The sequence below is a fragment of the Stenella coeruleoalba genome (assembly GCF_951394435.1).
Source record: "Stenella coeruleoalba genome assembly, chromosome: 11".
In the NCBI taxonomy this organism is placed as follows: Eukaryota; Metazoa; Chordata; class Mammalia; order Artiodactyla; family Delphinidae; genus Stenella; species Stenella coeruleoalba.
This window is the reverse complement of record NC_137157.1, coordinates 84,994,296-85,007,959: the sequence shown is the minus strand read 5'-3', so window position 1 is coordinate 85,007,959 and position 13,664 is coordinate 84,994,296. Positions and strand designations below refer to the sequence as shown.

General features: G+C 39.1%; 1 protein-coding gene across 1 annotated transcript in view; it reads right to left on the bottom strand.

Moving 5' to 3' along the window:
* The window catches only part of GYS2 (glycogen synthase 2), a gene marked incomplete at its 3' end in the record, with an annotated part of 56,775 nt that extends 44,096 nt beyond the window's left edge, over positions 1–12,679 (bottom strand). The window contains exons 1-2 of the mRNA XM_079938172.1: positions 12,304–12,679; positions 1,441–1,622 (exon numbers count right to left, since the gene is read on the bottom strand). Coding sequence (XP_079794298.1) covers positions 1,441–1,622; positions 12,304–12,421 — 300 coding nt within the window. The 5' untranslated portion in view covers positions 12,422–12,679. The remainder of the gene's footprint in view (positions 1–1,440; positions 1,623–12,303) is intronic.
* Positions 12,680–13,664: the final 985 nt, after the last annotated feature.

Here is a 13,664-nt window from a genome sequence, read left to right as displayed (position 1 = left end):
TTTGTCATATAAATGTGCTCACTCATATTTAAGAAAATACCAACTCTCAAAACCATGTCACTCTGAAACAACTTAATTATCTTTCCTCTTCACAGAAAAATCTCATAGCCACACTTCTGTATCCTTCATCTCACCACTCATTCATTCCTCAAGCTACTGCAATCTGATTTAACCCTCCTTTTTCCCCTGAAGCTGTAGTTAGCAGGCTGACCACAAATGGCCTGAATATTGCTAAACCAAGCTGACGCTGGTTCAACCCTTTGTTGATTCAGTCCCTCCTCTATACTTGAAACTCTCTCCTTCCTTGTCTTGACATCTCTATTCCTGTTGTGATAGCAACAAATTACTGCCTTCCTAGTAGTTTAAAACAACGCAAATCTGTTATCTGACAGATTTGGGAGCAAGTCCTCTGAAATGGGTCTTATGGGTTAAAACCGACATGTCAGCAGAGTTGCATTCCACTTGTAGTCCCTAGGGGAGAATCTGTTCTTTAGCCTTTCCCAGCTTCTAGAGGCCACCTGCATTCCTTGGCTTGTGGTCCCTTCCTTCCTCCATCTCAAAGCTCTCATCACTCCAATTTCTGCTTCCATTGTCACATCTCATCTCTGATTCTAATTCTACTGCCTCCTTTTTTTTTTTTTTTTTTCCGGTACGCGGGCCTCTCACTGTTGTGGCCTCTCCCGTTGCGGAGCACAGGCTCTGGACATGCAGGCTCAGTGGCCATGGCTCACGGGCCCAGCCGCTCCGCGGCATGTGGGATCTTCCCGGACCGGGGCACGAACCCGTGTGCCCTGCATCAGCAGGCAGACTCTCAACCACTGCGCCACCAGGGAAGCCCTACTGCCTCCTTCTTATAAGGACCCTTGTAATTACATTGGACCCACCCAGATAATCCAGGATAATCTTCCCATCTCAAGAACCTTAACATAGTCACAACTACAAAGTTCTTCTGCTTTATAAGGTAACATATTCACAGGTTCTGAGGATTAGCACTTAGACATCCTTGGTTCTAATCACCAGCTGAACTTCTACTTTTGCAGTCTCTGACTTCTTTTTGTGTAGATATTCTAACATGTTCACATTGCCCAAGATTTGGCTCAAAACCTTTGCTCTTAGTCTATAATCTTCCACTGAATAATGCTATCAATACCCATATTGTCAACTACAATTTAGACACAAATCACTTTTCCCCAAACATCTCTATTCTATACCCTCTGCTGAGTTCCAAACCTAGTATACTTCTAGATGGATATATTATGGTTTTCACAAAGTACCTCAAATGTAACCTATTTAAAATCAAGTTCATCATCTTTTCCTAAACCAACTCCTTTCCCCTAAGAAGATGAGTGGCCTTTTCTTGTGAGTTTGTGTACATTGTGGTGTTTTCCCACAACAGTTTACTAAGGCTTGCTTAATGAAGTGTCAGACAGTATCCTTTACCTGGCAGCCATGTTTGTTCATCACGTCCACTGCTCTTCTCACAGCATCATTTGCAGGTTCACATTGTTCCACCTGAGTCTTCATATTATGCTCAAAATATGGACCAAGCAGAAAGTAATTGTCTCCCCATTCATCTGCTGTTGTTTTGGCCTTTGTCTGAATCACAGTATAGATGCCACCAACTGTTAAAAAGAAAAGGTCCCATTATCATTCAGGTTAGTAGTTCATTTTAAGTGATGAATGGATGGACACGAGTCTTCATTTTTTTCTATGTTACTTAAGCCAACATTTTTTTCTTGAAGTATAGTTGATATATAATATTGGGTTAGTACTCATTTTTAAGTTAGCATTTGGGATCCATCAAATGCAAGGGTTTATTTAACTTTCTAAAAGAAAATTTTTAAGGGACATAATCAAAGAGTTACTATTTTGTTCAATTTCATGCTGGGTGCTTGTCAGAAAGCAACAGGTTGGCAGCAGCAGAGAAGTACAAATATTTCAAGGAAACCTGAAGAGACAATTGGAATAAAGCAGTACTTGGCTTAAACCTCTATCCACATGGAAGTGTCAAAGGTGAGACAAACAGCTATTGTCATGACACATGCCCTCAGCAGCAGTAATTACATTTCACCCCTTCTCCAACAGTGGTCCAAGGGGATAACATACGACCAAGTAACAGCCACTGCTCAAATTATAAGTCTCCCAGGATAAAGAGCCTCTTCCCTTCTAGGGACCAAGCAAGTACCTTTTGACAAGGAGAAGCTGATGGATTTTGAGGGGGGGGATGCTTGGCCCAATCCTCATGTCAAACCCAATGAAACAAATACAAGTTTTCATATGGTATTTCATTTTGTCTCTCTGGCATTGCTGCTACCACTATTAAAACACAAAGCCAAAAAATATGTATACTCTTGGAAAATATGCAGACTGTTATACCCAGCATGTTTACCTCTGGAAAACTGTCCTGGGGGAAAAATAAGAAGATGTGTGTATAAGGATATTTATTAAAGAATTATGGTGGTGAAAAATTGTAACCAACTTTAATTGAACTAGTTAACTCACGTAACCTGTCTAAGGCTCAATTAGCTCACCTGTTCAAGGGGGCTAAAACAGTACATCACTTGGGGAGGAAGGGCAGGTTGGAGCAGCAGTATTAAAAATTAGGCCTCATTGAAAAGGTGATATTTGGAGTGAGTACTTAAAAGGGTAAGGAAATCAGGCAAGTGGATATCATGGGGAAGAAATTTTTAGGCAGAGAGAACAGTCAGAGGCAAGGCTCTATTTTGGGAGCAGAGAGTCCTAGGCATTCAAAAGGAGGGTTTCAGTAAACAGGTGGGTGGAATAGAGAGGACCGAGGGGAAAAAGAACTTCAGTAAACTGGACAGAATATTTCCCGTGCCAGCTCAAGGCAATCACCTCATATGAGAATATGAAAACAATGTGAATCAATTTCTTGAGCGATCTTTGTCCATGAACCACAGGCAAAGGAACGACTCAAGAAATCCTGTATAAAATTACCAAGCCAGTACAGATTCTGGCACCAATCATCAACCCCACTTCCAAGGACAATTTTGTTACTTGTATATTAAGAAGAAAAAGTCTTATTTTTCATCATGGTTTTTCATAAGGTATTTCAATTCTTCAGGATGTAGGGTTTGATAGCTACTGCATCTCTTAAATTTCTTATTTCAATAAAGTAGACCTTTAATAATAAATCTTACTGATAGTCATAACTGAGAGCCAAAAGGTAGAATTGCCATTTGCCTATTTTTTTAAAAGTCTGAATCACTCAAAATACACACGTTGGTAAATTGCCTTTTGAGAGGTGAGACACAAAAGGCAAATGTTAATAGTATTACATGATACAACCGGGTTCATTAATTTATAAAAGAAAAGAGCTAATGTAACTCCCAACATGTAAATATTACATGTAATTTTCATATAAGCCTACACAAATGTATTGTCCTTAGAAACTTGATCTTTAATAAAAAACTTTTTGACCATACCTAAAAGAAACTTAAACTGTCACTTGAGCAGAATCTGATAATAAGGACACTATCAATCTCAGCTCAGGTGGGGACAGCGTGTCCTCAGATGAGGACCGCGTGGGACCAGAAAGAGGCTCTGCAAACCTGCAAGCAGAGCCTTTCAGACTGCACCAGAACAGACAGGATTCACTTAACCATTCAACCACAAATCTGAGTCTACATAAATTGATGCCAACCTCAAGGATGCCTAAATATTTCCCCAAATTCCAGAAAAATTTAGGAACCGTCAAAACCACTTGTTGAGGAAAAAAAAAATTAGAGAAATAGTTCACAAGAGCAACTAAAAAGAAGAACTTTTCTCTAACGTCTTGGAGTCACATCTTAGCAGCATATTTAAAGGTATATATATTTATATAAGCTTTATTCAAGCCCACTGTCAATAAAAATTGAAAATCTCCAAATAATTCCTCCTCTTTGTAGACTATTTTCCTTCATGTTTATATTATCCAGGGGACTATGTTATCGGGTTCTGATGGCATACACTTATTAAATGTCTTATTCACGTTTCAGGTCTTGAAAACTCTCTTTTATTTGCAACTGTGTACCTTGCCCAGGGACCTTTGAACATCCTTGTTTGTTAGATTATGTGTTGCAAATTAAAATACACTCGGGTTAATGCAAACATATTTTTATTTACTAAAGGATGTAAGGGAGAAGAGAAATTTTTTATTTCAAAAAAATACATGGTTAGATTTGAGAATTGAAATGCAAAGATAGACACAATTAATCTGCTGCTTCTTTTTCCCATTTGAGGACTTCAACCTTGAGATAAACAGTCCCCAAATAGCCTTAGAGTGTTTACAAATACTATGGCTATGTTCTTTCAGTCTATCAGGAATAAAAACATAAAATTTTAAAAAATTTCATCCCATATTGGTTGAGGCTTGATTGTAAATAAATCTTCCCTCCTCCCAGGCTTCTCCCCGTACAGTCTTTCTATGGGAAGGTCCTCTTACTGCTATTTCACAGGTTCAAGCTCCATTTCAGGCCCTCCCTGTCCTTCCCAGATTTATATGCCAACGACTTTCCTTAATTTTCACTCTATTTAACACCTTATACCCGAAACTCCTCTCTCGGCATGCTCATTAAATGAATATGATAGGGCTTCCCTGGTGGCGCAGTGGTTGAGAGTCCGCCTGCTGATGCAGGGAACATGGGTTCATGCCCCAGTCCAGGAGGATTCCACATGCCGCGGAGCGGCTGGGCCCGTGAGCCATGGCCGCTGGGTCTGCGCGTCCGGAGCCTGTGCTCCGCAACGGGAGAGGCCACAACAGTAAGAGGCCCGCGTACCGCAAAAAAAAAAAAAAAGATGAATATGATAGCTGAGAAATAGGGTCATTCCTATTTTCAAATCTGGAGTACAAACCAAAGGTTCACCAACACATACTTTTTAATGAATTATTGTTTTACCACAGTGTAGGTCATTGAATTTGGACTTACCCTTCACTTTCAAACATGTACTTTGTCTTTTATTGATCTATACTTTCCTGAAACAACATGGAAGCTGTCTGTAGTGTGAGGGCAAAGTATCAAGCCTTTCATCAGAAAGAAAAGATGAGCTATCATAGCATATATGTCAATGAAGTAGCTAAAACCTCAAGTTTTTATCTAGCAACACTGCTGATATTGTTAAAAGCAGAATTCCAAGGCAGTATGGAAGGTGGGCACCAGCCATAAAAAGGAGATATATGTTATAATATATAAATGTAAGTATATATATATATAGACTCTTCACTATATTTAAATGGTTGAAAGTCAGAGAATTTAGAAGTCTATGATTTCAGTGTGCATAGCTACTAATCTGACCCTCCTGTCCCAAGACACAGTTACAGAAGCAGGCATAGTCATTACACAGTTAGACATCATTCTCTGAGGCAGCAGGTCTTGGTAGGAAAGAGATTAAATGCTACTGGTGACGATGGCCACCAAATGTTCGTGTGCCTAGCAGTCAGCTGGGTCTGTGGTTCAAATCAAAGCAGCCGCAGTCCTGGGCAGTGGGAGATGATACACTAAGAACATGCCCACAAGCACGCCCCACCCTGATTACATCCACAGCGGCAGCTCTGAATATTTTATACAGGAAGGGCTTAGTCATGGCAATCTGGATGAAAGGGAAGTGGAGAGACCAGTACTCATCTTGAACGTATGTGTGTGATAAGCATGGTTCTTACAGAGACTGTGTGTTTCATGTGGTGTGGTTCAGGATGCTTTTGACATGACATGGCCACTGCATATCCACACCAGGCAAAGAAACCCCAACCTCTAATTACAGCATTGCCCGTGATTGTAGTAACTTTGATCCATGTATTTTTTTTCTCTTTCTTCTTCTGCATTTAAAAATAGAAACATGCGATTGCTCAAAGTGAGAGCTAGTGTGAAAATGAATGTCCCTATTTTATGAATAAACTTTATAAGAGATAACAATAAGGTAACAGAGTGTTAATAGATGCTAAGCACAGTTCTAAGTGATTTACAGTTGGTGTTTCTTTTAGTTTTCACAACACTATTAAGGAAGATGCTATTATTATCTTTATTTTTAGATGGGGAAACTGAGACACAGAGAGGCTATGAGATGGATCCAATATTACAAAGGTAATGATGGAGTTGGGATTACAATCCAGGCAGTCTGACTCCAGAGCCCACAAGTTTTAGATAGCAGGATTGTAAGTGTAATTGTCCCTTGGTACCCACAGCAGGTTGGTTTTGGGGACACCACTCCCCAACCACCACTGTGGATACCAAAATCCAAGGACGCTCAAGTCCCTTATATAAAATGGCACAGTATTTGCATATAACCTATGCCTATCCTCCTATATACTTTAAATCATCTCTAGGTTACTTATAACACCTAACACAATGTAAACGGGAGTGTAACTAGTTTGCTGGTACGTGGTAAATTCAAGATTTGCTTTTTGGAGCTTTCTGGAGTTTTATTTCGACTATTTTTGATCCAGAGTTGGTGGAATCCGCAGATGTGGAACCGTGGATACGGACGGCCGACTGTAACTCTATTGAACAACATACTGATGAATCTTTGAAAATGGTGGTGGGAGGGGCAGAGGGAGAAAGTGAGCAGTATCACACATCTTTAAGTCTTGGGGAGGGTGGAATCCTTTCTACTCTGCTCTCGAGAAAGGCCATTTGGAAAACAGCACTTAGGGGAAATAGCTTTTTTATTTTGGCTCTAAACATTCTGAGTTAATAAAAGGGAACCCAAGGTTAAGGGAACTTTAGAGCAGTGGTTCTCACATCAATCACAGAAGTCTTTGGAAATCTGATGAAATCATTCAGTCCTTTTCTCTGACAAAGCACGTACACGTATGAGCACACAATATTCACATACAATTTTGGAAGGTTTGCAAACTCCTGGAAATTCACTTTCATCAAGGTCTCCACCTTTAGAACTCCTGCCTCAGATTGCAGTAGTGGACTTGATCATAATCAGTTTCTACCACATCTTTTTGACTGTAGTTTTCTGAATTATTCCATGTGCCTTTTGTACCATGTAACCCAGAACTATGGTGTCCAGTTTGAGGAGGGAGCAGGGAGAAATATTATGTCTGGCAATAAGCTGGTGTGGACAAAGAATGTCACCTGCCATTTCAGTAAACAAAGGATGTTTTGTGCATGAAGTCATCAGCCACGCACCTGCCCCGATGGTATACCCTGAGGGGAATTCAGGATGGAGAAAAACAGGATACTGGCCCTAGATAGTTAAGAAGCATATCAAAGGAATATTTCAATCATTGAAATCAATGATTTCAATGATTTCTGCAAGCCCAGTCTCTTGCATCTTTCCAAACATAGAAAATACTTAAAGTCATTAACTTGAGATGTCTGTCTTTGTAATTAGCAGTAACCTTTTTTTTTTTTTTTTTTTTTTTTGCAGTATGTGGGCCTCTCACTGTTGTGGCCTCTCCCGTTGCTGAGCAGAGGCTCCAGACACGCAGGCTCAGTGGCCATGGCTCACGGGCCTAGCCACTCCGTGGCATAGTGGGATCTTCCCGGACTGGGACACAAACCCATGTCCCCTGCATCAGCAGGCGGACTCTCAACCACTGCACCACCAGGGAAGCCCATAGCAGTAACTTTCTGATGTCTGACTACATGTTCAGGTTTTTTTTTTTTTTTTTTTTTTTTTTAGCAAAACTTGCTATACATCCTGGCTCTTGCCTTACCTCTTTGGAACACTCCCTCAGAGTGAACTGAGAGGCTATAGTCCTCAGAAAGTCTGCTGAATAAAACACAGTTCTCAACTTTTAGGTTGTGCAATCTTTTTTTCAGTTGACACTGGCTTGGTGCTAAAACAAATTGTTTTTAGGCAACTTTTAGAGGGAAGCATCCATTTGGTGACTAAATTTCAGAAGTGTTCACATTTATTAGATTAGCATGCGTTATTTTTGACAACATTCATTAAACTCTTTTTAATGACCCTAAATATCCTCCACATGGTCATTGGTCCACAATCTACAGTGATTTGGGCAAGTTTGTATAGAAGAAATGATTGTAGCAAAGAAGTTGAGAGTAAAGCTTATCTCCAATATTGGGGCAAAACTCTCCATCCTAGACCATGGCACAGTTACTTTCCTGCTAGCCTGTCCCGCAACGAGTAATAGTGCTTTTTGTGGTGTATATATACAATGGAATGCTACTCAACCATGAAAAAAGAATGAAATTGTGCCATTTGCAGCAACATGGATGGACTTGGAAGGCATTATGTTAAGTGAAATTCATCAGAGAGAGAAAGACAAATCCTGTATGATATCGCTTATGTGTGGAATCTAAAAGATACAACAAACTAGTGAATAAAACCAAAAGGAAGCAGACACAAAGACATAGAGAACAAATGAGTGGTTACCAGTGGGGAGATGGAAGGGGGGAGGAGCAATGTAGGGGTGGGGGGAAAAGTTATTATGGGATTATATGAAATCATGTGTGTGAAAGTTGCAAACTGTAAAGCACTATAGAATTTAAATAATTTTTCATTCAGTTAAAAATAATTTTTAAAAAACCACATCTGACTCCTTAACACTTTCCATTATCTAGAACTTCAATGGCTTCCCATCCTTCGTGGATTGGAAATGTAACTCCTTAAGGCTCTTAACTCACCATACACTCCACAGTCCAGTCCTTGCTAGTGTCTCTTGTCTCCTCTCATGCTCCACTCCTTTTCCGCCTCTGAGCTTCCCTCAGATCATTGAACAGAGTATACTTCCTCACCTCTGCACCTTGGCATGTACAGTTCCCACGCATAGAACTCTGTCCCCTCTTTATCACCGCCTCATCTCTACCCAACAGCTATTCATCCTTCAGGTGTCAGCTCAAATGTCTTTTCATCAAAGGTTCTTCCCAAGCTAGGTAAAAACCAACTTCCAACTAGGTAAAAACCTCCCCCATCCCCAATAAATTACAGGCAGACCTCAGAGGTAATTGTAGGCTGTGCTCCAGACCAGCTCAATAGAGCGAGTGTTGCAATAAAGAGAATCATGAATTTTTTGGTTTTCCTGTGCCTATAAAAGGTATGTTTACACTATACCACAATCTGTTAAGAGTGCAATAGCATTTGTCTAAAAAAAATAATGTACATACCTTAATTTAAAAATACCTTATTACTAAAAAAAACTGCCCATCATCTGAGCCTTCAGCGAGTTGTAATCTTTTTGCAGTAGTAACATCAAAGATCACTGATCACCATAACAAATACATTAATAATGAAAATTTTGATATATTGTGAGGATTACTAGACTGTGACACAGAGACACGAAATTTGATGCAGAGGTGCCACAAACCTTCAATTTGTAAGAAAGAATGCAACATTGGTTAAGTACAAGAAAGCGAAACAGTAAAATGAGGTCTGCCTTTATAGTCCTAGAGCATCTTGTTCTCATTCTTACACTCAGTACATTTGACTACAGTTGTATGTTCAATGTCCATCTTCCTACAAGTTTGTAAATTCTGGAAGATTGGGAATCAATTCTGTCTTGTTAAATTCTAAGCCCCTTGTTTTCCAGTGTCTCATACCCAATAGACACTTGATGAATATTTACTGAATAAAAGCAATAAATTTCAAGGTTAATGTGAACAAGTAGAAAAGGTTATTTTGACGTCTGAGAATTAACACCCAATAATTTAACTATGACTCTCCTGTTTGTTATATTTTACACATTTCCATTGTTCATGGGCAAAATTCTGGCAGTTAGGAATTTTTTTCCCCTAAGAAATCTTTTGTCTTCTTGGATATGAATACATTTTGTTGTTTCCACAAAACATTGTAAGATGGCTGGAGCATACTACATTAATTTTATCATGAAGAAACTGATATTCAGACAGTTAAAGGGATTTTTTTCTAAGTCATAGAAAACCCTGACCTTTTTGACTAAAGTCCTGTGTCCTTTCACCTACAGGGCACTTCCTTAGAAACTGGACATTTTAATTTTTAATGCTTGTGTGGTAATAAAAAGGAGAAGTGGACCCGGAGGAGACCTAAATGCTAGTCCCAACCCTGCCATTTGCTTGATCATTTAATACCTTGTAGGCATCCTTTTCATCTATGAAGTGGGGGAGTTGGAGTCATGATCTCAGAGATGCCTCCTATCACTGCTATGAACTGCAGGGAAGAAAAAGTTCAAAGTAAATTTTTTCAAAGAAACTGTAGTGTCAATGTCTTGTCAGGGATGGACACAATAATTGTCCATTTATATAAAAATTTCTTAAAAATATGACCATGGGGGCTTCCCTGGTGGCGCAGTGGTTGAGAGTCCGCCTGCCGATGCAGGGGACACGGGTTCGTGCCCCGGTCTGGGAAGATCCCACATGCCGCGGAGCGGCTGGGCCCGTGAGCCATGGCCGCTGAGCCTGCGCGTCCGGAGCCTGTGCTGTGCAACGGGAGAGGCCACAACAGTGAGAGGCCCGCGTACCGAAAAAAAAAAAATGACCATGATAAATATTAAAGGTATGTTGGAAATGATATCAATTTGAGTAAGTCACTCTGTGGGTCCCATCTTGACAAGAAAATTCCCTTCCTCTTGCATGGGAAATGAAAGAAAATAAGTATCAAAGGCAACTTGGAGGTTGAAAAATAAATGTATTCGTTCCTTCATGCAAAAGAAAAAAACCCATTGAGCATTTTCTATGCGCCAGGCACTGTTCTAGGCCCTGAGAGCTACATGCATGTAGTCAGGATACAAGATCTGTGGGATAAACAGTTTCACCTGTGTGTGCCCAGCACTGGAAGACAATGCCCCAGCAATGTTTGCTAGAAGGAAGGAGAGGGGCTCTGCTCAGGAGAACCCACACAGAGGTCTTCTGAACTGATTCTTGGTGCAAAAGAGTACCCGCCAGTTTTTTCCACCAATAAGCTATATCCTTGAGTTCCTGCTTACTCTGAAGAAAACAACCTCTATTTCAAGTCACAGTCTGGGATTTATATGTAGTAGAGATGGCGCTGTTCCCAGGAGCTTTGGGCATATTTAAAAGCCTTGGACTGGAAAAAGAACAGTAGGAACAGCTATTGGTATAATACTTCACGCTTCCATATTAAGGTTTCTGTCCCCTTCTTCTTCAGTAAACTACAAAGAGGAAGACTGTTATTTGTTCTCTGACATTCATTCCGTGCATTTCTAAATAAGAAGAATTCATTTTTAATTTTTAGTTTATGATTTTATGAATTTTATGAATGCATACACATGAGAGCTTTGAGCATAAGGTAAAAATCAGGCTCTAAATACAATTTCTCTGATTTTGAGGTTTTGCTGGCTCTGATTAGCTAAAAGGAAGAAGTAATGTATCACATTCATGTTTATTTCAGATCCTTTAGACTACTGCAATAAACATGTCATAAAAAAAAACAAAAAAATAAATTTCAAAAAAATGAACATGTAATAGATCACATCACATGTTATCATTTTAGATCCTTTAAATTCCACAAGTTATCACTGCCTTACCCATCAATCTTTTGGCCTGGTTTTTCATGACCTTGAAGAGCTCAACCTTCAGAACGGTTCCTTTTTCTTTACCAATATTCCTTCACTATTAGTGGTAATAGTCTTGACACTTTTAAACTAGACAATATCAATCCACGAGGAACTGTTTTTTAATAATTTTACAGATATCTTTATCATAAAAATCATTTAGGTCACAGTTCTCTGCCTTGCCATCTCCAATCCAGTGTAAGTGATACTATACCTTATTAGGAAATTGTTTTAGATTTGGCAATTTGATTTCCTTTCTTATTTTATAATTTCTATGTTTATATAGTATTGAAGAAAAAATTACATGCATTCTTCTTAATAGGAGCTCAATATTATGCCTTCTGAACTGGTTCTAAGTTAAAACTTTAATTCCAAGCTAATCTTGAATTATTAGAAATATTGTTAAATATTTCATATAATCGCTAATGGAGTGTGGGGTTAAAGTTTCTAATTGGTCCTGATCAGGCACAGTTCTTCCTCAAATAAAGTACAAAAGTGTGCTTTTCTTTGCTGAGAAAAATCATAAGACCAGAAAGGTAAATATTAACTCTATATTCCTGTCTTGTCATAACACGGATTTCAAATTTTAATTTAAATACACATTCTCTGGCCATGACTAATATTTTCAATTTTCTCTTCCTTCCACACATACACCAGTTTAAGGTTTCATTGCCTTTCATTTCAACCTTGTCGAAATAGACAAGTTTACACGTGATCTAAACATACTCGGTTTGAAGACTTTCCTCACTCACTGGCAATTCATCCTTACTAGAGAGCATTCTGTGAAATCCTAATCTACATTCTTCAGCAATCTGTCAAACAACCACCTCAGGGGCAGTACCAACCTTTATTGGTCACTTCCCAAGCGACTTCAAAGAGCAGTAGATCCTCCACAGGGAGTCCGGCTTCCCACCGGGGAAGCCCACCCAGGGATGTCACAGATAGGGATCGGCCTCGGAGCATTCTTCCTTCAGTTCTCTGGCACTTTTGAATCCCTCTTTCAATGAACTGTAATCCTAGGAGCGGTGCACGTTAGGGACTCAGAGGTTCAGAGCTGGTAGATCACAGGCTTTGGTAGCTTCTCAGAGGAATAAACCAGCAGAAAGAAATCTCATGGCCTTCCCAGAGAATTTCCAATGGAAGGCAGAATTCTCGGCTCCTTTTACAGTCTTTCTGGGACGGTCCAGTGAGGACACTATCTCCGATCAATATCTACCCAAACAACCCAGAGCAATCACAAGTAAAACCCTCCAGTTTGGGGCTTAGGTAAGCACCCCCTGGGATAATGGAATCTTCACAGGCTGATCATGACGTGAGTCCGGACATTTAGCCCTTGTCCTCTTGACCAAACTCCTAGACTCACACAGTCATCAGTACTTATTTCATCACTTCCAAAGTGATCCAGGAGTAGCAGTTCCCCTTATAAATTTTGCAGACCGTTGTACGTTACACGTAGAATTGACTGGGATGTATTTCTAAGCTCTAAATCTCTTTAGATTTCCTAAGTAAGTATTATTTTTTCTCTTGATTCCCATTTCTAGATCACTAAGAAAAATTATTTCTACTTATTTTATTCTACATTGACAAATATAATTTTGATGAGAGGCATCAATCTTGGTTCCCCTTTCCTTAATTACTTTTCTTAAAAATTTCCCTATGAAAATGCCAGGATGTCTTTGAGTATAACATACAAAGAATGTAATTTTGACTGACCCATTATCATCAGACCATCATTTTAACGAGGTTGTAGAAATTAATTTTAGTCATATTTGTATAATTACCTCAAATATTATCAAACTGATAAAAAATAATTCAATGGATGTAAAAGTGTTCAAATATGGGAAGAAAATTGCAAAAGACATTAAGTTCTGAAATATGACCAGGATCTGCCTGTCAATAAATGCTATAAATATATATTTTTTCCCATGTGTTTGTATGTATATAAGCATGTATGTGCTAATTTATTTACACACACAGCTACACTCTATATTGCTCCTAAAGGGAGTAAAGACATTCACAAAATGAATGTTTTGAAACCTCTTACTTTACAGTTTTAGCCTACAATCGATACGTTTACATTATTATTCCATATAGCGGCAGAATTGAAATTCACGCAAAATATCCTTCACGTTAGAACATGAGCAGAATTCTCATAGAATACTTTGTTACTTGTTAGTACTTTTACTATTTTAATTTTTTACTATTT